Raw genomic sequence first — 22,713 nt, forward strand, 5'->3', positions numbered from 1 at the left:
CTTGTACTTCAGGCATATTTTTGTGTCTAAATCTGTACTTGAAGAACTCTAGAGGTTCTCATTATTAAGTTGCGGACATGTATCTGGGTATAGCTTTCTCTTTAAAAGGAAAATGTTCATGGAAAATCATGCTCCTCATTTTAAAGCATGGAACTGGGAGTCAGGAGATCTAAATTCTGTTCCCAGCTTTGTTCATAGACTTTATCTGTGACATCCCCTAACATTTTTTACTACTTTGCTTCAGGTTTCCTAATCTGTAAATTTACCCATAGTACTTCTCAAGTGTGGTGCTTGAGTGTAGGAATGTAGGAAGTGTAGATGCTTCCTACATAGACAATGGTTTTTTTTTTTTCAGTCCATGTAGTTAATTCATCTCTCCTAGAGACAGTAGATGGGTTGATGGAAGAACTCTTTGATAGACCTAGCTGCATCTTCCTTGGATGCTAGGTCTACCTCACTACGTCGCACAGAGTGCACCGTTTTTTACAGGCCTAAGTGATCTGGTAGGTCAGCCTAAGTTTTAGGTGTTGGGCCAGGTCTTATCCCAGTCAATTTTCCCATGCAGATAAGCTCTTAAACTCTTCAGGTATTAGCCAGCCTACTATTTTGGGTAATGGACGGTAACGAAGCCTCCTAAAGTTCCAGGGTTTGGGTTTAGGAGACCATTGGTTACCCCCTCCGAAGCTGTTGAGTGTATGATTTCAAGGGAGACCTTCCCTGGTCACTAAATAAAGCTTGCTTGATTCTTATCAGGAGGAGGGGTGGGAAGGTATGTGATAAAATGCACCCCTGTATTCATACCCTAAATGCTATTGTAATAATCTTTGTGTACAAAATATGCCTTGTAAGTATCATTTAAAAACTAGTAATTTGCTGGTCAATAATATCATGATAAAATGTCTGTAGCAACATTATATGTAAAGTTTATAAATATAAACTGAATAATGACTGAAATGTGTTACCAGACAAGTCTGGGGAGTGGATAAACCTGTTTCTCAAAGACAAAGGACAAGTTGACAACCCTAAACCAGTGTCATCAAAGCTGATATGGCCATCACCTATCAAGTGGTCATTCTTTGGCAAGCAAAGGGGGCAGGAACAGACAGACTGGCATTTTAGCTAACTACAGCATGAACTTCTCCTCCCCCCCCCAGACTTCATGTCTCCTTGCATTAGCTGGAAAGAACTTTATCTAGGGTCACTCTCTGAAAATTCATTTCAAAGGGTAACTGAACTATACAAGTGAGGGGCAAAACACCCCAAGTTCTTTCCCTGTCCATTTCTCTCTTCACCTAAGAAGACAAAGAAACAGCTGTTGGACTTTGGGAGCAGATTCTAGCCTGAAAAATTTGGTCAGCTATGTTCTGGAAACATGTAGTAAGGGACCTCACTTTGAACCAAGTCTAGTGTAAGTTTAGAAAGCATTTTATCTTGTAAACATTTCCAAGTAAAATGCCTCATTACTTCTACTCTCTTAAAACGTATCCCTTTGTAGTTAAATAAAATTGTTTTACTTTAATCCAGTGTTTGTGAATGTTTTGATAACTCCATTTAAGGTAGCAGACTGTTGTGTGCTGATCCCTTAGAGGGGCAATTACACCTAATATATCTGGACTGTCCAGGAGAGGGCTGGACAGTGCAGAATACACATTTTTGGGGTGGAAAATCCAGGACTGGGAGTATTGGGTCACCCTACAAGTTGTAACCAAGGTGTCTGGAAACCAGGAGAGTGGCTGGTGTATGCTGACAAGCTGCTGTGCTCAGAGCAGCTGGACTAGCACTGTGGTTATACACAGATGCTCAGGATGTGACCTGCATGCTGTTTGGCTGCTTATAAGAGCCCAGGTTGGGAGCTAAAGCAGAAAAAGTGTTGTGAGTACCCAGGTTGCAGGGCAAGTGGTTGACACGCCCCTCTCTGGTCTAGATAGCACCTTGGAATGTCAAAGGTAGCTCAAGGAGGGAGTGGGGTTGGAAGCTGTCAGGGCACTGAAGGACATGCTAAGGGTCAGGGAAGGTCACAAGCCCTCAAGATGGGACTCAGAAGCCTCAAAGTACTACCAGAGTGTGAAGGTGGGAGTGGGGCCCTATATGAACTTCCAAAGGCTTATCAGAGGAGGCGGTGGGCCATGAGCCTCCAAAGGCTATTGAGGGGGCCCATTAAGTTTTAGCAGGACCCATAAGCTTCTGACGGGTTGGGGTCTTTGAGGCTTGCAGGAGGTGAAGGATGTCAGGCTGAAGAGTGTATGAAGGCTGGGTGAGGTGTGTGTTTTTTTTTTTTTTTTTTTTTTTTTTTTCCTCTCTGTGTGAAAGGACCCACCTAAACAGGAAACTGATAGTGAATTGGACAACAAGTGTGTATAAAGTAAGCAAATAGCAGAGGAAAACCACTGCTAGATTAGAGAAATATTCATCTTGGTGTTGCTTGTTAGAAGCGTATAGTCCAGAAGATAAGGATGTATGTACTAGTCCCTACTGTGTCATTGCATAACTCAGGCAAGTCACTTAACCTGTGCCTCAGTTCCCCCTCTTCTAAGGTGAGCTGTCACCATTTTATTAAATCTCTTTTTTGAGTTTTGTAATTGCTAATTGTTGTAACAGTAGTAGGGAGGAAACTTTCAGAAGAAGTGAATTTAAATCAGCACTGTCACGTTATCATCATTTGTGGAAAAGATGAAATGGTTCACATTTATCTTCTTGGGTATGTCTCTTGTCTTTACTAAAACCTAAGGTTATGTCTACACTAGGGCTTTTGCCAGTATAGTTATGTTGATTAAGGAATGTGAAGAGTTGTGAATCCATGACCAGCCCAGCTCCGATGGCAAAAAGCCCCCAGTGCAGATGCAGTTGTGATGGCAAAACACGAATTTTACTTGGTATAGCTTGTTTTGCTTAGGTATGGAAGTGGAATAAACTATACCAACAAAGCTGTGCTTGTCAGTAAAACTGCATCCACGCTAGGATTGCTTTGCTGATATAGTATGCTGGAATGCCTATACAGTGTTCTGAGTGTAGAAAGGTCCAAGTGGAAGTGGCTTAGAAGCCTGTTCTCCCTTGTCTTACTGGCACCTTCCCCAGGCTGGAATACTTTCATCTCTGAAATGTTTCCATTTCTCTCCTCCCTCCTGGTGAGTCTAAGAGGTTGTAGCAGCCTTCAAGTAAGGGTTTACTGCCTGGTATTGATGGCTTTGGTTAGCATCCAAATATTTGTACCTTTCCTAGGACTCTTCGCCGTTAATTTAGTGTAAGATCCTACTGAAGCAAAAACTTAAATGGTTCTTTACTTCCAGCGCTTAGGATTCATACTGAGACAGTCTTGACCCTTTCCTAAAACCTGAGGACAGGGGGAGCCCTGCTTCAGATTTTGTTCGTACCAAAGTCTGCACTCAAACAAAGAGTGGACTGTTGTGGAGACGTTACCGTTGTTTTAATTTCAGACATAATCTGCTTAGGAAGTGTTCTTTGGTCTGTTACCAGTTCATGGTGTAAAAATGATGGCTGTTCCTGTAGTTCCACTGTTGAAAATCCTTATGTAGACAGTGAGCTAAGTGTATTAAACGCCCAATGTAGACCCATTCCACCAATACAAAGCAGAGCTTTGCGGGTGCAGTTTACTGTACAACGCATCTCCACACCAATCTGTAACTTGTCTTATTCTTCCTTGTACCTATTAGTCCCAATTCTCCTTGATCCATCACCTACTGTCATGGTTGAAGTGGAGTCTTGACATAAGTTACAGGAGGGTAGGAGGAGGTGGTTTTTTTTGTTGTTTGTTTGTTTTCCTCTCAGACCTTGTTACCAACTCATAGGGCCTTTTCAAGTTCTTGTTTGTGGTATCCACGGAGGGCAAGGGTCCCATAACCAAATTAATCATTACAAGTGCATGAGAATGAAGATGAGTTAAACTAATTAAGACTTCAGAGAAGAGTTCTTGGGCAGAAGTCCAGAACGGGGGAGGAGACAGTGAATACGGTGAGAGTTCTTGCAGTATATAGTAAATGCCTTTACTAATTTGGGCTTAGAAAGTGATATTTCTTCCATGACATGATGGTGGAATCTTGAGGTTTATCCTTACTCTACAGCATTGAGTGGAGGCTTTCACAATAAGGTGGATATACCTTGGGTGCAGACAAGAAAGTAACACAAAAGTGAGCTTGAACTGGGCTGAAGGAATTGGAGGAAGTCACTGGCTGATCAAAGATCAGCATGTACACTTTGAACAATGAGTTAGCAGGGATCTTAGGGTACGTCTACACTACCTGCCGGATCCGGTGGGTAGTGATCGATCCTATTGGGGATTGATTTATCACGTCTAGTGTAGACGCGATAAATTGATTCCCCAATCACTCTGCCGTCAATTCCTGTACTCCACCATGGCAAGCGGAGTTGACGGGAGTGGCAGCAGTTGATCCCACGCCGTAAGGACGCAAGGTAAGTCAATCTAAGATACGTTGACTTCAGCTGTGCTATTTTTGTAGCTGAGTTGCGTATCTTAGGTCATCTCCTCCGCGCCCGCCTCCTTCCCCCCTCCCCCCAGTGTAGACCAGGCCCAAGTTAGTGGTACAGTGAATGTTTCACCTCTAGTACTTGAGTTTGGTCTGTGGTTGAATCTTAAACACATCCACCAAATGTGGTGAATTATTACCAAAAAAAGAGTTGGAGCTGATTCATTTAATGAATAGCTCTGTGACTGCACCTTTAGAATTAGTGTTCTCATTTGTACCTTTTATATTGTTTCCTACTGGCATGTGCTTTAACAATCTGAGACAATTTATTTTTTGTATTACAGTAGTTCCTAGGAAGCTTTGATTGGGATCCCCTCCCCCACAAAATGGCAAAACTAATAGTACAGATTTTTTAATAAAAGGACAAATTAGGTATTGCTGCTATTACAAAACTGGCTATCCAACCGACTTAAACGTCAATCCCAAATCTTCCTAGATTTCTCGAACCTTTTTCATACATCTGATATTGAGAGGCAATATAAATAAGATTAGAGCATCCAAATATTGTCATGATCTTGCCTCATTAGCTCACAATTCTTTAGTCAGTATTTCAGAGGCTGGTGTCAAGATTATTTTGTGAAGAACACACAGAGAAGAGAAAACCAAGGTGGGTGGAGTGGGATTGGTGTCCCTGCTCCTCACCGAAAAAGTCTACTAACGAATGAATAGTTAAGGATAAAGGGGAATGCAGGAGTAAGATTAAATGCTCAGATATTACAATGATGAGGGTTTATTACAGCTTCAGCCTTTGCTGTTGTCCCCTCTTTATGTGATACCAGTGCTGGGGAAAGTTGCCAGATTTCTAGTTCTGACCAACAGGTGCCTAAGAACTTTGGATGCCCAATTCCATTAATTGTAATATAAATTGGACATCCATATTCCTTATGCAGCTTTGAAAAGCTCAGCCAATGGTCCTCTAATCATGAGTAAGGTTAAGTTTTTTTTCATGGTATTTTAGTAAAAGTCATGGACAGGGCAAGGCAATAAACAAAATCACGAAGCCTGCGACCTGTCCCGGACTTTTACTAAAATAACTTGTGACAAAATGGGTTTGATCGGGGGGGGCGTGGATGAGAGCCCAAACCCTGCCATGAGTTGGTGGGGGTGGGGGGCACATATTGGACATGCTAGGTCTTTATTTCTAAAACTGTTTAATCCGTTTGTTGCTCATCTCTTAGAATTAGGGTCCTAGAAATCAGAGCTGGAAAACACGTTACCATTTTTTGTGGGTGATCACTTTGCTGCAGATGGTTGATAGATAACCAATATAATCTTTGTCTCTTCCTTTTTCAGCAAGTCCTGAGTAAAGGTGTACGACGGTACCATGTAGCTCCTGTCCTGTGCCCGAGGCCAAGGTGGCCATGAGCCACTTTGAGCCTAATGAATACATAAATTATGAAATGCTTGAGAAAAACATCAATAGCGTCCATAAAAGGTAAGGGGCCGAGGTTGTTTGGAGAACCCACCCCACAATGAAGGGAAGGAAAGGAAGACTTCAGGGGCTGTGGAAGCACAAGAAGAATCTAGTGGGGAAAGAGCAGCTTTAACTGGCTGTGCTGTTTACATAGAACAAATGAAATTCTATGTGCTGGTGTACTCCTGTGAGGTGGAGGAAAACGTGGGGGGATGTCTTTTATATACAACAGTCAGGCCACTGCCAGTGGAGGAGATGCTGAAGAAGTAAAGTATTAGGCATTGGATTTTCATACCAGCTATTGGAGATTATTCATATTTCTTGTGCTTTAATGTCAGGTTCAGATGGGACTCTTGGTGTATCACACCCTAGTCTGTTTGTATCATGGAACCAGATATGAGGTTAGTGATTAATCTGAGTAAGACACTTAACCGTGTCTATTTCTCTTTGTTGCACTTTGTTTCCAATACAGCATTATCATTCTGTATTCATGGTCCAGATATCTAGAGTAAAATTGGCCTAGGATACCTTGCATACGTAATTGTGAACTTAGTTTGCTGACGCAGAGATTAGTGTGACCTCAATTGTCACCAGTTTTACTCCAGACTCAACCTTGGCAGTGGTTGAAAGTCATGCCCTTGTGACGGCCATTCTGAGTCCTTGTGAAATGAGTGGCTATTTCAATCAGTCCGTTGTAGCCAAGTAGGTTCATCCAGAAAACATCCCCATAGTCATTAATTAGTGTTTTTCTGTTGAGACCTTATCGTGAGGAATCCAATGACTGAAAAGGCCCTGAGCCCCACTTGTTTCCTAGCGCTGAGGGATCCTCACTCATGATGGGGCCTGGCACATGTAGATTTGATGACTTGTGTGGGTTCTGTGTTTGTGGTTTTTTGTTTTGTTTTTTAAAGTTTCCTGCAACTGTACCCACTTCTTAGGCACCACTGTGGACTATGATCTCATAAGCGAAGCAGAAGTAGGATGACTGTTGCTTGTACTTGCACCCAAATGTGTGCATTTGGAAACTTCTGGGGGGGAAAAATGTATGCTTCAGGAAGGGGTGCTGATGGCTCTTGAAGAGTGCTCATCCTTCTGAGTCAGTACTGAACCAGGGCCTCTGCATTTTTTCATGTTTGCGTGCTTTTAAACAGCTGTCAGAAGTAACTGAACTTCAATGTTGTGGAAGGAGTGAAGGGTCCCTCTGTATATAGTGTAAAACGTGCCTGGGGAGTCTGGTTCTCCTGGATGATGTGTGTGGAAATGTAAAGGAGTATCCTTGTTCATTTAAGATCCCCATTTAAATGGGGCAGAAGGGTTGAAAAACATGAGCTTATGTTGTTAAAATTCCTCCCTTTTGTCTTCCCACAGGCTAGACCGTCCCCTGACCCTGTCTGAGGAAGATTGTATATGGGCACCTGGATGACCCTTTGAAACAAGATATCGAGCGGGGCAAAACCTATCTACGCTTGCGGCCAGACCGCGTAGCCATGCAAGATGCGACGCTCAGATGGCAATGCTGCAGTTCATCAGCAGTGGCCTGCCCAGGGTGGCGGTGCCCTCCACGATCCACTGTGATCACCTCATTGAAGCCCAATTAGGGTCTGAGAAGGATCTTCGGAGAGCTAAGGTCATTATTGCACCAAGACCCATGAAATAGACAATTCTTTTCCTATGTTTGGAAACACTTGGTCCACTCTAGAGAACAGATTTTCAGGAGAACAATCAAAGGAACAGAAATCACACCAGATGATGTACTGTATGCACCATAGATGTACGTGGTACAGTACAAAACCAAAGTTGTGACAGGTCCAAACCCCAGAGCTTACAATCTGAACTAGACAAATTCATCACAAACTGTTTAAAGGGTGAAGCATGATGTTGAGAAAGACAGTTTTAGTCAATCTGCTTTGGAAAACCAAGGCAAAAGGTGTATTCTGGGCATAGGGGGAAAAGGGAGGCCATTTTAAAGGGGTGACACATGAAAATAGCTGCATCTAGAGCACTAGAAATTTTCTTCCAGCAGTGATCAAAACCTGGTGTGTCACAGCATGGGGATGTGAAAACCTCCAGAATATGCCTGGCCACATATACAGCAGTCTGTCATGCAGTGGGGGAGAAGCGTTAACTAGCAGAGATCAGGACATGAACTAAGGGGTTGCTCTCCCTTGTTGCTTTTCTGGGGTGGAAATCCTGCAGGACCTTTCCTTTCCTCCCCTACAACCTCATGAATGATAGAAACATACAGTAGAAGATGGAAGACTCAGGTCTACTGATGCCTTTCCTTCACCCTGAGGGCGTAGGATAGATTGTGGATAAGCTCCTCTTGTTTTAATGGACCATTCTGATTGCAGTGCTTGAGAGAAAGCTGGCCCCTTCTCATATGTCCCTGAAGGGCTAGGAAGAACTTGATATCAAATCTGGTGAATTAGATTTAGCCTGTACACGGATGAGCTGTAGCTTAATCATCTAATTTACTGTATAGCCCAAGATACTGGCCCAAGTAAGTGAATCTCTCCTCCCCCTCTTCTCTCCCCACCGCCCACGCGCCCGGAAATCATAGTAAGGTTGAATTATGCCACTCATGAAGCTGAGGTCAGGAGCAAATTTCCCCTCATTAGGAGTATTTGTCCGAAGCTTTGTTGACTCAGGAAGCTTGAGAGTTGTGCAAGAGGTTCCAAATCTGGAGCCTTCTTACTAGACTGTTTGTTCCCTTTCTTCCCTTCACCCCTTGCCCTCCCGCTGCTCCTTGCTCTGGGCACCGAACATGTTTTCTGTGGTGTGATTGTATTCTTTATAGCAGTTCTGCTGCAGCTCTGGGTACCACCCTCCCTCCCCATCCGCTCAGTGATTAAAGCACGTGAAGGTCCTGCCTGCCTCTGACTGGGTTTCGCTCTTGATGTTGCCAGTTGGCATGGAATGAATGCTGGCAGGGCAGAGAGTGGCTTGGATCTGCTCCTGGCACATCAGCATGCTCCGTTTGGGAAGAGAGCTGCATAAACAGAGTGAAGTGACCTGACTCCCAGTGCAAACAAAGCTCAAAGAGCCCTCGCTGCCTCATGGGAAACTTCAGTAAATGTTCTGTGTAGCGAAAATTCCTCTATCTCCACATAGTCTTCCCCCAACTCCTTATTCTGAAGTGTTTGCATGAGAACAGGGTCTCCAAGTCATCGTCCACATCCCATTCCTTATCATATCTACTCTCCAGCTGCTTTGCCAAGAACATCTCTGGACATCATACAGTCTTCTGCTTGCAACAATAAGTGATTGTCCTGGAAGGCTTCATAATTGTGATCCTACAGATGATTGTGATGTCACAGTGAGAGGCAGCATTGTATAGGTGGTAGAACAGGAGACTTGGGTTCTCTTTCCCACTCTACCACTAACTATGTCTGGCCTTGGGCTAGTCACTTAGCTTCTCTGACTCCATTGCCCCATCTGTACAGTGGGACTAACATGCTTATCAAAGCACTAAACAAAGCAAAGAACCAAGGAAGCAAAAGAGAAGTCCATGAAATGGAAGCAGAATGGTTTATAAATCATGTGGGTTTTGTTTGATAACTTTAAACAGTAATTCTGACTCAGTCTTGAGATGCTTTAGTGATGTCACAAGTTGTCGAGTTCAGTGCTGAGATCACTGTGAAATTCTATGCCCTGTTGTGCTGGAGATCAGACTAGGTGATGGCTGTGGTCTCTTCTGGCCTTAAAATGATTTCCTGGAAGTCAGTGATGCTGAACTTCATTCTCCCCTCCACTGCCTACAAAATGTCCAGGAAGTCATGGGGCTGGTGGGTGGCTGAACTCTGGCTCTGGGGGGGGCAAACTGAATGTAATGTCTTACTAATGCTTTGTTTAACTCTGTGTGAATAGGACATTAACCAGGAGGTGTACAACTTCCTAGCAACAGCAGGTGCCAAGTATGGAGTAGGGTTCTGGAAACCTGGATCAGGAATCATTCACCAGGTAAAGAGTGCCTGACTGCAGTGTTTGAATGGCAAATGGCTCACCACCTTATGGTGGGGCAAGAACGTGAGTGCAAGTACTAAAAAGAAATGGAGTACTTGTGGCATCTTAGGGACTAACAAATTTATTTGAGCATAAGCTTTCGTGAGCTACAGCTCACGACATGCATCCGATGAAGTGAGCTCTAGCTCACAAAAGCTTATGTTCAAATAAATTTGTTAGTCTCTAAGGTGCCACAAGTACTCCTTTTCTTTGTGGATACAGACTAACATGGCTGCTACTTTGAAACCTGTCAAGTACTAAAAGAATCCCTCCTTCTAAGGAAAGGCATGTGTCCTCTCTCTCCTTCCTTCCGTCCTTCCTCCCCTCCCTCCATATTTAATCTACACTGGCTGTGTTTGTCCTGCAAGGTGACCTCTTTGCACCTCTGGCCTAGACCAGTACATTTCTCCAAGGTTACGCTGGTCAAACTGTAATCTAATGCTTGATGGCCTATTGTTGGCACTTACTGTAGTGGGAAGGGGCAGAGTTTCACTCCTTTTATCTGAATGGTTAATTGGCTAGCTTAATTTGGTTTGGCTGGGGCACTAAAGTGATGCTGTGAAGTATCTTAGGCCCAGTGTAAGTTGCCTTTATGGGGAGGAGAGTGTCTTTTAAAATCTAAAACCAGACATTTTTATGATTTTTTTTTTTTTTTTTAATGAAAACGGGTTGGAATGGGGGAGAAGATGCCCAAAAACAGTAGCACTGTCTTACTGCCTGAGAGTAGCAAAGCAATAACCAGTCTAGAGTCACTATGCAGACCTTGTGAAATGCAAAAAGTAAACTCCATTGAGGGTGAAAGTACCTTTTTTTTTTAAACAAAAAAAACATTTTCTAGAATCTCATGTTCCATTAGCACCTTAACAGAATACAATCAACTTTAAAAAAAAATCATTTTTCTCACAATCTTTTTAACCTATTTTATAAGTAATACTTACCATAGGTGTAATTAGGAGATTGGGGGGAAAAGTCCATGTTGCTTTTAGTTTGTCTGTTTTGTGTATTTGACCATGCTTTTGTTTTGTGGCTTCCCCTATTTATTTTGTGAATGTCCCACACAAACAGGGAAGAGATGGGGAGGAACATACAATTGTAAAAGCTAAGAAGTTGACTGGAGGGTCTGGGGACAAGTGCACTTAAGATGTGCCTTAAAGGTCTCTTTGTTTGCAACTCATCTTGTAGATGATATGTCACCTTCAGTCCATAATGGGCCAGCCCAGAAGAGAAAGGGGAGTGTCTACACAGGAAACTGTGGGAATAACTCACTTCTGCCACTGCTCTTGGATCATGTGGTAACGCTTACCATGTGACCATCTCTCTATAGTGGTGTTTTCTACTACCATCACTAATATCTGAGCATTTTGTGTGTAAACGCAGTAGTGGCCTTCACAGAGTTTCTGGCACTTCTCCCTTTTGGGGTAAAAGCATCGCTTGGGGTAGGGTTTGTCTTTGGTTGGGGCTTTCAGGCATAAGGGGATGTCAGTGCTGAGTGCTGTTCTTTATATATAATTTTTTTTTCCATAGTAGCATTGGGCAGGGGTTCTGGCTTATTCATCACTGATAAAGCTCAAGAGTTTCTTGGGTGGGTCAAGGCGAGTATGCCCCTCTCACCCCAGTGCCAAAGGCATTGAAAGCATAACCTGGGAGGAAAAGGGGTAGTTCAGGTGGTGTTTGTTCTAACCCTGACCTGTTTGCCACCCTACCCCCAATGACTGAGGTGCACCTAGGGCAGCCTTCGTTGGACCTGATGGAGAGGAGGCCTTGCCAGGTCTGATGAATGAGGATCTCAGTTAATGCGTGAACCTTTGTTTTCTGTCATTGCGGTCACCTGAGTGGGTTAGCTGGGTTTTTATGAAACAGATTCTGCCTCTGACACCTATCTGTGTGGAGCTTTCTGACTTCATGCGGATCCCATACAACCCTGTCCCATGTTGTATTATCATTGGTTTCATATCTGCTCCTCTCTCTGCCTGGACTGGTTTAGATCCCTTCCTGGCATCTGGTGAAGGGCTACTTGTTGCTGACTGGGCAAATCTGCTTTAGTGGGAGATGCAGTTGGAATGACAATGAGCTTGCAACCTGAAATAAGCTAGTGACCGTCCTGGGATCACGACCTACAAATTAAATCATTGATCTGATCCAGGGCTCCTTCTGCTCCTGGCTCTCCTCTTCACTAAGTTTCATCTTGTTCTTTGTTTCTCCACTTACGTTTGTGTCAGATCATCCTGGAGAACTACGCGTACCCTGGGGTTTTGCTCATCGGTACGGATTCCCACACCCCCAATGGAGGAGGCCTGGGTGGAATCTGCATAGGAGTGGGCGGAGCTGACGCAGTAGATGTCATGGCAGGCATCCCCTGGGAGCTCAAATGCCCAAAGGTGAGACAGTGGGGGAAGGGTTAATTCTGAATGGGTGAGGGGCTGAATAATGAGAAGTTAAAGGGGAGCTTGAATTTCCCAGATAGATGAGGCGCTTTGAGCCACTATAGCCTTGAGAAAGTAGACTGGTCCAGAAGCAACTAAACCATGCTTCACTCACAACTCTGAGTCTCCACTCCCTGCATTGTTCCTTTTTTTTGTGCCTCAAAGGATGCATCAGCAGGAATTTCCCATTAATTAGCCATGCAAAAAGGATTCAGGCCTTCTGGCAATATAGGCTTCCTGGAGCATGGCTTTGATACTTCAGGATTTCCTTCCTTACCCCACATCCTGATTCTGGGCACTGATGCCACTTGGAAGTGAGGAGGAAAGGGATCCATGCAGATACTCATTGGCTTAGCCAGCAGAAGATAAAATCTCCATATTTTAGCAAGCTTTCTCTTTTTGTTGGTACTACTTAGGTTATTGGCATAAAACTGACTGGTGAGCTGTCAGGCTGGAGCTCTCCTAAAGATGTGATCCTGAAAGTGGCCGGCATCCTCACTGTGAAAGGTGGCACAGGTGCCATCATCGAGTATCATGGGCCTGGTGTGGACTCAATCTCCTGCACCGGTGAGGCAACGCAATCCCATTTATTGGGGATGTAGATTGTTACTGGAGGCTGTAGTCCCTGGACAGTAATGGACAAACTGATGCTGTTCGCTGTTCTGGTGATCATGGGGATTGACTGCTGGTGGACTGAGGGTGGGAAAGGAACATGATGGGAGTTCTTTAAAAGAACCCAACCCCTGACACTGGCCTGATAGCTAATGTGCTGCATTGGTGTCCCGGAGACACTGACTCTAGTTTTGATCTCTTGTTCTGTCAGCCTGCATAGCAAGGGAATGCTGCATAAGCCCAGAGCTCCCGCCAGGGTAGGAGTGATCACTCAATTGTGACTCCTGCAATTCAGGAGCATAGAATGGCTGGCTGCAACAGGTCTTGTTAAATGGCCAGTCAGGACAGTTGGCAAGATGCAGGGGCCTCACCTATGTTTGGAGGAGGGAGAGAGAGAGATTTCTTCATGGTTCTGACAGGATACAGGTGGTGATTGACCTTCCTGTGCTTGGGTTTGAACACCTGATCAGGCCTGTGTAACTAGAGGGAGGAGAGGGAAGCTGATGGTTGACAGTGAGTGTTAGTGTATGCACTGGTGCTGAAGAAAGGCCTCTTACAAGAGCCGGTGAAGATAACTGGAGTGGGGGAGAGATGAAAGGTGATTGGTCTAGACTAAAGCCCTAGACAGAGGCTTTGGGCCTTCCTGTGGGGAGGTGAAAAATGGCACTGGCATAATGGAAACTCTTACCTAGATTTAAAATGCTCCTAAATCTTCACCACTATGCTCTTGAAATTCATGGCTGATCCCAGTGGCATAAGAACATACTGGCTTTCCTTGCTCAGTCAGTGAAAGAGTAACTTTTACTCCATTTAAATCAGTCTTTGTCATTTTTCAGTCGACAAGATCAGCGTACTACTGGCTCCTCTGGCTAGAGAAATGCTGTACAGCTGGGGAGGAGTTTGAACCCTGCCCTAGTATTGTGCAGGTAGTAAAGAGACTGCTGCAAAATATGTCTGGTGGCTTCAGCAGATACAGCCATATAAAGTGGTTGTTTCCTATCAGCTGCATTTTACCTTCTAGAACGCCCCAGCCCTGATCGCCACACTAAATGCTTTATACAGTCATGTGCATTCAGAAGGTCAGAAATATCTGGCACTAACAAGATGGAATATTGGATCAAATGGACCTTAGACTGAGCTGATGTGGACTTATTTTCCTGTGCCCACTTCCCCCATTTTGTCCTAGCCTTGCTGTCTCCACCATAGATTTGCTTTTGTTTGAAGAGCTGAATGCCTTTGGATCCTCGGTCACTTAATTTGTGGGTCTTTCCTCTGGCCCGTCTCTAGGAATGGCAACTATCTGTAACATGGGGGCGGAGATTGGTGCCACCACCTCCCTTTTCCCATATAACCACCGGATGAAGAAATACTTGAGCAAGACTGGACGAGCTGGTAAGAGGCTTGGGGAAGGCTGGTGTCAGGGTGCCCATCTCCTCTAGCTTTGGGTGCTCTACCATGTTGCACAGGGGTGGTGCTTGTGGCAGACAGTACCGTAGAGGTGGCACGCTTGCTCACCCTTGGGGGAAATGGGGAATCTCTTGTGCTCCTCATCAGCACCCCTAGAAAGACTGAATTCAGGAGTGTTAGAAGCTTTTGGCCCCCATTAGATTACCCTGTTGACTCTTGCTGTCAAGAACCTGTTATTTCACATGCTACTTGCTATGGGGATTGGGTGGAAATGCAGCTAACTGGTACAGTAAGGGGTGCATTGTGGGCACGCCATCCCAGGTGTATGAGGAGAGTTCAAGGGTATGCGCACTGTAGAAGGCTAGATCAAATATGTTCACTGAGTGGTGGTCACTTGGGTTATGTGGTGCAGGAGGGAAGATCAGCAGGTAATGTACCTGGTTAATGGTGGGATTGGGAATAGCCTGTGGGCAGTGTCCCTTAGGAGAAATGGTGTACAGCCTCTCCTGACCTCTGCATTTTCCAGTTTTCCTTTCTTATTTCAGAAATTGCTGCTTTGGCAGATGAATTCAAGGCACACTTGGTGCCTGATGCTGGCTGTGAATATGACCAGCTGGTTGAAATTAACCTCAGTGAGGTGAGGCTCATTTCACTACCTTGTTCTTCTTGAACATTTAGACATGACTTTGTCCTGGATGAATAAAAAAGAAGAGTCTAACATGGGATACTTCATGGTGCCCTACGGAATCATAGGCACTTCATAGCTGACATAAAAAGAGACAGTGCCTGCGCCAAAGAGCTTGATATGACACAGCAAACAAGGGTGACAACAGTTGGGGAGGTGGATGAAGCAAGGATGAGGCTTGATAGCAAAATGCTCATGTGATAACTCAATTCAAGCAAGTGTCCGTCTTGGTGATGCTATAAAGTTTTCTTTCTTAAACAAAAATAAATAAATTCCAAAGCCTGTCTCCTGACTGAATCTCCAGAGCTGTCTGCCTAGTAAATTCAGTTCCTTGTGCCCTCAGGTATTCTCTTCACCAGAATTTAGGCGAGAGCTGTTCAATTTCTTGACCTCTTCCTGTTACTGAAGTGCCCATAATGGAGAGCTCCATTTTAAAAACTCTCCAGGTCAACAGTAAATCAACATTTTATTTTATTGAGTTGGGGGCCCATGTGTTAAACATTTCCTTTCTGGCCTTTGTGAAATCCCTCAGCTACTTTTCATTGTTTCTTAAAGCTGAAACCCCATATCAATGGGCCTTTCACGCCAGACCTGGCACACCCTGTGGCAGATGTTGGCACTGTGGCAGAAAAGGAGGGCTGGCCAGTGGATATTAGAGTTGGTGAGTAGCCTGTTTCCTGGTCTGCATTTTTTCCCTTACTAACTGACTGCTCTTGCCTCAAGAGGATGTGGCTTGCCATCTCCATTCAGTCTCGGCCTGTTTGACTTTCTCAGCCACTTCCTGTCTTTCCTTTAAAATTGCCCTTCCACAGCCTGGTCTCCTCTGAGCTCCAAGAGTTGGTCATTGCCCCAACTCAGCATGAACTTCCTAACACCTACTGGCCTGTAAAGCAGAGCTGGATTCTTGTACTCTCATTTTCAACATTGTAACACACTGGATGTTTTCTCTGTTACTCAGACTGTGGACCTCAAAAGATTACACTTCAGTCTGGAGAAGTGTTAGTGATCTGGGGTGTTATCTGAAATTGAAAGAGTGGGAAAATTTTCCCCCAATTTGTTACTTTGTGCATTTGACAGCACTCTGGTGTAACAGTCTGTTTTCTGTGTTCATGTGATTCTCTCACATAGCAACAGGAGAGAGACAAACACAATTCAAGAGAATCAAGGAAGACCCAAGGAGAAAATGCCTTATAGTGAGAATTAAAGATCTCAATCTGTTCAGTATATTTAAAAAAAAAAAAAATTGACAGGTGACGTGATTAGTGTATCATTTCCTTCACAGGGAGAAAATACTGGATGCTAAAGGGCTCTCTAATCTAGTGGGGAAAGGAATAACAAAACCTATGGCTGGGAGCTAAAGCCACACAAATTAAAACTAGAAATAAGGTGCAGTGAGGGTGATTACCTTTAAAACACACTCCGAAGGGATATGGCGGATTCTCTAGTCTTGAAGCCATCAAGAGATGAAGTTATGCTTTAGTCAGATGCAAATTATTGGGCTCACTAATGTGGTAACAGTAAAATTCTGTGGCCCGTGATAGACAGGAGATCAGGTCCTTCCTAGCTTTAAACTCTCTAAATTTTTTAAAGTGTTATAAAACCAGAGAAATTGGCTGGGAGATTTGGGGTAGGTGCAGTACCTGAAACCACTCCTCGCTCTTTTTTGTTTTTGTTTTTGTATGTTGTTGGGGCTTTAGATTGGTGTCCCTGTGTTTTCTGCACTGATGGGTAGGTGTGGAGGAAAGGAACCTATAATTGGTAGTGAAATAACTGCTTCCTGTTTATCCATCAAAACCACACAGGTCTGATTGGCAGCTGCACCAATTCAAGCTATGAGGATATGGGGCGCGCCGCTGCGGTGGCAAAGCAGGCACTAACACATGGGCTGAAATGCAAGTCTCAGTTCACTGTCACACCTGGCTCAGAGCAGATCCGAGCCACCATTGAAAGAGATGGCTATGTGAGTATGCATGCCCCCACCCCTTCGGCACTTAACCGTCAGAGGAATGAGTCTTTTGAACTATTTTCCAGGAAGGGCTTTTTTTCCTAATAATTTGAGGGTCTGGAGGCAGGTGCTGGAGAGTTTAAAGTCTCTTCTTGCTGATCTCTAGAAGCCCTCTTGCTGCTATCACCCCACTGGTGGGCTGGCTGCCTTTCCTGCTCCCAACTATATGTAGGGGTTAGCTTTAGGGTGTGGGCTAGCTGCCACTCCCCCACTATCTCAGCATGGTGCTCCTGTGCTGAAAACAGCAGGACTGGAACTGTGAAATTGAAGCAGCCAGCAGAGATTGGAGCTGCCCGAGGAGAGATGGCAACGCTGCAGACACACAGCCACTTCCCACTGTCTGAGTCCCAGCATAAAAGCTCTCCAAGACTGCTTAGTAAGGCTGACTGAAAACTTTCCATCAAAACCAGCTGTGATGGGAGGGAGGGGGAACTGATATGGCCTGGGGATGGAAGGGCACAAGCCATGTTCTGACCAGTTCCACGGCTTAATGAGATCCAAGGCTGTCCCATCCAAACTGGGACTACTTTTGAATCTGCCACATCAGCCTTCATTTTTGAAGGCTCCCCACTCCACGCACCTGATACCTCTCCCAACACTTCAGTCTTCACACTGCCTATTGCAATCGCTTGATGGGCATCCCAATCCTCTGCATAACGACTCTGCCCACGACCGCTGGTTTTTGAACTGGTCCCTTGTTTTCCACCCCCAGTGTCTGTAAAATGCTTTGCTCCCAGGTGTCCTGTATCTGGAAACTAGGGAGTGTACCGACAGTTAAGGGGTGGCTCCTGGTCAAGTGAATGTAGTACTTAGTGCAAGGTACTGGACTGGCAGGCAAAACCTTCTAAAACCAGTACAGGATGGGCAGCAGCCGTACAAGTGCCCACCTCTCCTCCTCCAGTACTAATTTACAGCCTTTCCTGGATTAAACTCACCTTATTTCAAAATGACTCCAATGAAGTACACAAGAATTGAAAGGGGAAGCAAATAAATGGCTTCAGGCTGAGGTGCCCTAGTTAGTGACGTCTCTCCTGCCAGAAAGATGGTGACTGCACATTGAAAGGCAGGAATGCAGATGACTGGGTTGCTTTTTCTGCTGCGTAATTTTGTTCTTCCTTTCCGCTCCCAGGCTGGAATCCTGCGGGATGTTGGAGGGGTGGTTCTTGCCAATGCCTGTGGGCCATGCATTGGGCAGTGGGACAGGTAAGGGGGAATGCACACAAGGAAATCCCTTTTACAGCTTTATTTCGTATCTCACTTTTCATACTAACTGGTATCCTGAAGCGCTCAATAAGACTGACTGGCATAGCAGAAGCTGTCAATATTAAGAGTACCAAGTGAATAAACTGGTGCATTTTGGCCACAGATGATCAATAGGAGAGAAAGGAAGAGTTACAGGCAAGGGAACTTTTCAGCTGAGATTTAACATGAGGTGGAGGGGGATACTAGGAACTGCAGTGGGGAAGACTCTTGCAAAGAGTGGCCATATTTTAGGAAGGGGCAGAGGAGGTGAATAAAGAGAAAAGGTATGTGTGAGAGGACAGAGTTAAGGCTCTGCTGGGTTTTTGGTTTTTAAAACCAAAGGGTGACATTTGACCTGGATCCTGTATTGTATAGGTGGGGAGAGCCAGTGGCACGGGGTTTGGAGAGTCTTGTGTTCACATCTTCATTCTGAAGGGTTGGAGTAGCGTTGCAGCACATTCTGGATACTGTGTGCTGCTAATCTATTATGAGAGTAGCATGGAGATGTGGAGAGCTCAACCTCCCATAAAATATCAAATATCCCTGCTCAGCAACGGCTCACTGAGTGTTGCACGCTATAACCTATACTGAGAGGGACTGTTAGGTCACAGCACTGACCTGATCTCTCTCAAAGTACTGTGTGATCTCTTCCACCTGGAAGATGCCACAAAAGCCAGACCAAGGGGATCTTTAACATCTTGCTGATTCTAGAAGAATCTCTAGAAGCAACATACCATCTGGTGGAGTTAGCAAAGCACATTTGTTCCTCTGCATTTCTTTGTAGGAAAGACACCAAGAAAGGAGAGAAGAACACAATTGTTACATCCTATAACAGAAACTTCACAGGCCGCAATGATGCTAACCCAGAGACGCATGCATTTGTGACCTCTCCAGAGGTACAGTACACGGGCTGGCAGGAGGGAGCTGAACCAGTAGAATGACTGTGGGAATTCAGTTCCTGGGCCTACATTGTCTGAAGAGAAGGTCCTGCTTTCTGGGTGGGGTTGGGAAGAGAAATTGGCAGCCCTGATATGGACTGGACTTGACCATGTTCCAAATACTGTGGGATGTGAGAAGAGGACCCTGAAGGCCATTGTAAACTTTGGCTTTGATTCTCTCAGTATAAAATGCTCACTGAGAAATCAATAGTCTGGGTGCCCAAAGAGCTATCAAGATCAATTCTTGGACCATCTACAAAATCCCCAAATGGATTCTAAATCTTGCTGTAATTCAGGGGTGGTAACTTCCTACTCTGCCTCATAACTACATTGTTCTATTAAACTTGTTTGTTGTCCTTTAACTCCAGTGTCTTCAGTAGCCCCCAAACTACTTTGTCTTGGCCTGATTTCATTTCACTGTGAAACACAAGACAAATACATTTGAGTTCCCATCCCCCCCGCAGGCACTGCCCCTATTGCTAGTCTTGGAAGCACCATGACTTCTGAGTCTGAGACTTTAATTTCTGGCAGAGTTGGGGGTAGGACTTTAAAATCAGAGAGATTAAGTGAGCAAAACGTACTCTTAAGACGGATTGTATACTTTCTCAGATTGTCACAGCCCTGGCTATTGCTGGCACCCTGAAATTTAACCCTGAGACGGACTCCCTGACAGGAGCTGATGGGAAGAAGTTTAAACTAGAAGCACCTGATGCAGATGAGCTGCCCACCCTGGTAACATTTGCCTTGTAGACTGACTTTCCACCAAGTGGGGATGAAGGGAGGCATGTAACATCATGGAAATGTATATTACTGCTTGATTAGATGTAGTTTGGGGGTTACTGGGGTGAGGACCATCCTGCTGTGGGAGTAGAGGGTGGCACAGAGGAAGAAAACTGGGTGTTGGTCATGGAAGACCTCTCATATACAAACAACCACTTTATTCCCATTGTTGAAACACAAGTTCTGGCCTTATGTGACTACAAGGACTTGGCTTCTTTTTGTTTCAAATGCTGTTGTGAATGTGGTTGAAGAGAATAGTAGTGTGAACTGGATCTTTCTTCCCTTACAGGAGTTTGACCCAGGCCAGGACACCTATCAGCACCCCCCCAAAGATAGCAGTGGGCAGCATGTAGATGTAAGCCTCACCAGCCAGCGCTTGCAGTTGCTTGAGCCCTTTGATAAGTGGGATGGCAAGGATCTGGAAGACATGCTGATCCTCATCAAGGTCAGGAATGGGAGGTGGATTGGGGCTCAGATCTGAAAGGACTTCAGGTAGTTCTAGAACAAATCCATAAAGCAACTGTTGGATTTGGGTGACCTGACTTGGATAGAGAAGCTGTGCAAGGTTCTAATGACTCACCCGGATTAACCATTTTGACAAGTGTATAAAGCAGTTGTTCACTCCATCACAGAAAGGGTGGGTGAGTGAGTGATTTTGTTTTTTGTGTTGTTTCCTTTCTCCCTCCCCCAACCCTCTGATAGTTTTGTAAGGTTACTTTAGAGGAAGTCATACTGCCCCATAATGCATTTAGCTGCATAACCAGGTGGAGGTGGAGATGTCTTCTTGACTGCCAGCTGCTCAGTTCATATCCTGAAGCATAAGGCTTTGCAGGCCTTGTCATTTATTAGCCTACCTCAGCTAGTGTCACTTTTATTTATTAGTCAGAGAAGTGTCTGATCCTCTTCTGAATCTCTCCTCTGTTTGCACCAGTAATATCCTGCAGTAGAAAGCTAAGGAGGGCATTTCTGTAGCACATTCCATCTTTCCTGTCGTTCCTTTCTGAGAGAAGTTTTTATGCCTCAGGAACTTCCTCCCCTCCCTGCCACAAACACTTTATTTGTATTTTTGCTTTTCTTGTCCTGCGTGTCATGAGTGGAAGTCCCTTCACAATAGCTAAACATTGCTCCTATATTTTAATAGGGTGTGAGAGATGGAGCTTTTCATGATTGCTCTAAAGGAAGAGAGAAATGAAATCTGTGTGAACGCCCCTAATTAGCGAGAGGAGTTCTGAAATGCAGCCCTTTACGATCTGTGCACTCCTCCTGGAGCATGTTCCCAATTCCCATTGGTGCAGGAAGTGAATGTTGGGTTCCTTGGTGGCCAGTGTGTGGTGTAAAGAGCTACCACCAGGTTGTGGTGGTGGTGTATCATCCCAGAGCTTTTTGATGCTAGCCCTTATAAATCTGAATCGTGAAGGGTTCCTTTGACTAACACTCTGGCAGTTTGAGACCAGCAGCGATATTAACAATCTATCTGAGTTGTGAGCTCTATCCTTACAAGCCAAGAAGGGTTGGACCATTTCAGTACTTGGATTGGAGACCTTCATAGAAAAACCAGGTGCTGTGGAAAGTGGGGTTGGTCACTCAATAGGTGGGCACTCTTCCTTTTAATTTCTTACTGAACCAGTGCCCCACTATGAAGTTAAGGGGCACTGTGCTGCCTTTTGGATGAAATGTAACACAGAGAACTTGATTGCTTATTTGGTTCCTAATGAACCCACTTTTGTGTGAAGTGTGAAAAAGTGGTGGGGTCAGGTGTCATGGCTCAATTCCAATTTGGAATTCTACCTTTCTAAAATTCTTCCAGCAGTTTCAAATGGAGATGTTCTTCCCTTCCCCTCCATTACAGATGCAGAATGATTGCTGCATTTTGTCCCAGAGATGGCTGTGATTCCATATCAGGTGTGATGGCCCCACATACATGGCTTCTAAAGGGCTTTAGGATCCTTCAGAATGAAAAGTGCTCCAGAAATGCAAAATCGGTCCTTACAGCATCCTTCCCTGAGTGAGGAAAGACTTTCTCTCATCTCGTTTCTTTTGCTGCACTCCAGGTGAAAGGGAAATGTACTACCGACCACATCTCTGCAGCCGGTCCCTGGCTCAAATTCCGTGGCCATCTGGACAATATCTCCAACAACCTGCTGATCGGCGCCATCAATATTGAGAATGGCAAAGCCAACTCAGTGCGGAATGCATTAACCCAGGAGTTTGGGCCAGTCCCAGACACAGCCCGCTACTATAAGGTGAGAGTTCCTACCTTACAGCCACCTCTCCTAACGTCAGAGGGTATTGGATGTGTTACGGTGAGAGGTACTGGTGACTGCTTAGGTCTCCAACATAGCTAACATAGCTGTCAGTTTAAATTAATCACAAGCCCCCCACCTAAGACAAAAGGAGGTTGTGAACCGACTTGGGAGCTTTTGGACTGAGTGGGTGGAGGGGGTTTGAGGAGTAGTGCAGGCATGTGAAGGCAGAAGAGTCAGGGCAGAAACAGCCAGCTGGAAAGAGCAGCTGAAAGCACTGGCCCTGGCCCTGGAAGAAACCCAGGGAGAAGCTTGTGTGTAAGGGGCGCAAGCTGAACAAGCAAAAGAAGGTGTTTCCTGCTGCTTGATTCCCTCTGCATTCAGAGACATGGGACACTATAAAGACTGTACAAAACTGCATCCAAGAAATACCAGACTATCCCCAGTTTCCACTCCCAAA

The 22,713-nt window shown here is 44.9% G+C and overlaps 1 protein-coding gene across 1 annotated transcript in view; it reads left to right on the forward strand.

The window, feature by feature from the left end:
- ACO2 (aconitase 2) overlaps positions 1–22,713 on the forward strand; it is a 29,838-nt gene that overhangs the window by 1,125 nt on the left and 6,000 nt on the right. The window contains 17 exon segments of the mRNA XM_038386758.2: positions 5,796–5,844; positions 5,847–5,937; positions 7,285–7,312; positions 7,314–7,416; positions 7,419–7,543; positions 9,784–9,876; positions 12,138–12,296; positions 12,758–12,908; positions 14,241–14,345; positions 14,906–14,997; positions 15,601–15,706; positions 16,848–17,005; positions 18,180–18,253; positions 19,077–19,188; positions 19,840–19,962; positions 20,300–20,455; positions 22,062–22,253. Coding sequence (XP_038242686.1) covers positions 5,796–5,844; positions 5,847–5,937; positions 7,285–7,312; positions 7,314–7,416; positions 7,419–7,543; positions 9,784–9,876; positions 12,138–12,296; positions 12,758–12,908; positions 14,241–14,345; positions 14,906–14,997; positions 15,601–15,706; positions 16,848–17,005; positions 18,180–18,253; positions 19,077–19,188; positions 19,840–19,962; positions 20,300–20,455; positions 22,062–22,253 — 1,917 coding nt within the window.

The sequence above is a fragment of the Dermochelys coriacea genome, chromosome 1 (assembly GCF_009764565.3).
Source record: "Dermochelys coriacea isolate rDerCor1 chromosome 1, rDerCor1.pri.v4, whole genome shotgun sequence".
Classification (NCBI taxonomy): domain Eukaryota; kingdom Metazoa; phylum Chordata; order Testudines; family Dermochelyidae; genus Dermochelys; species Dermochelys coriacea.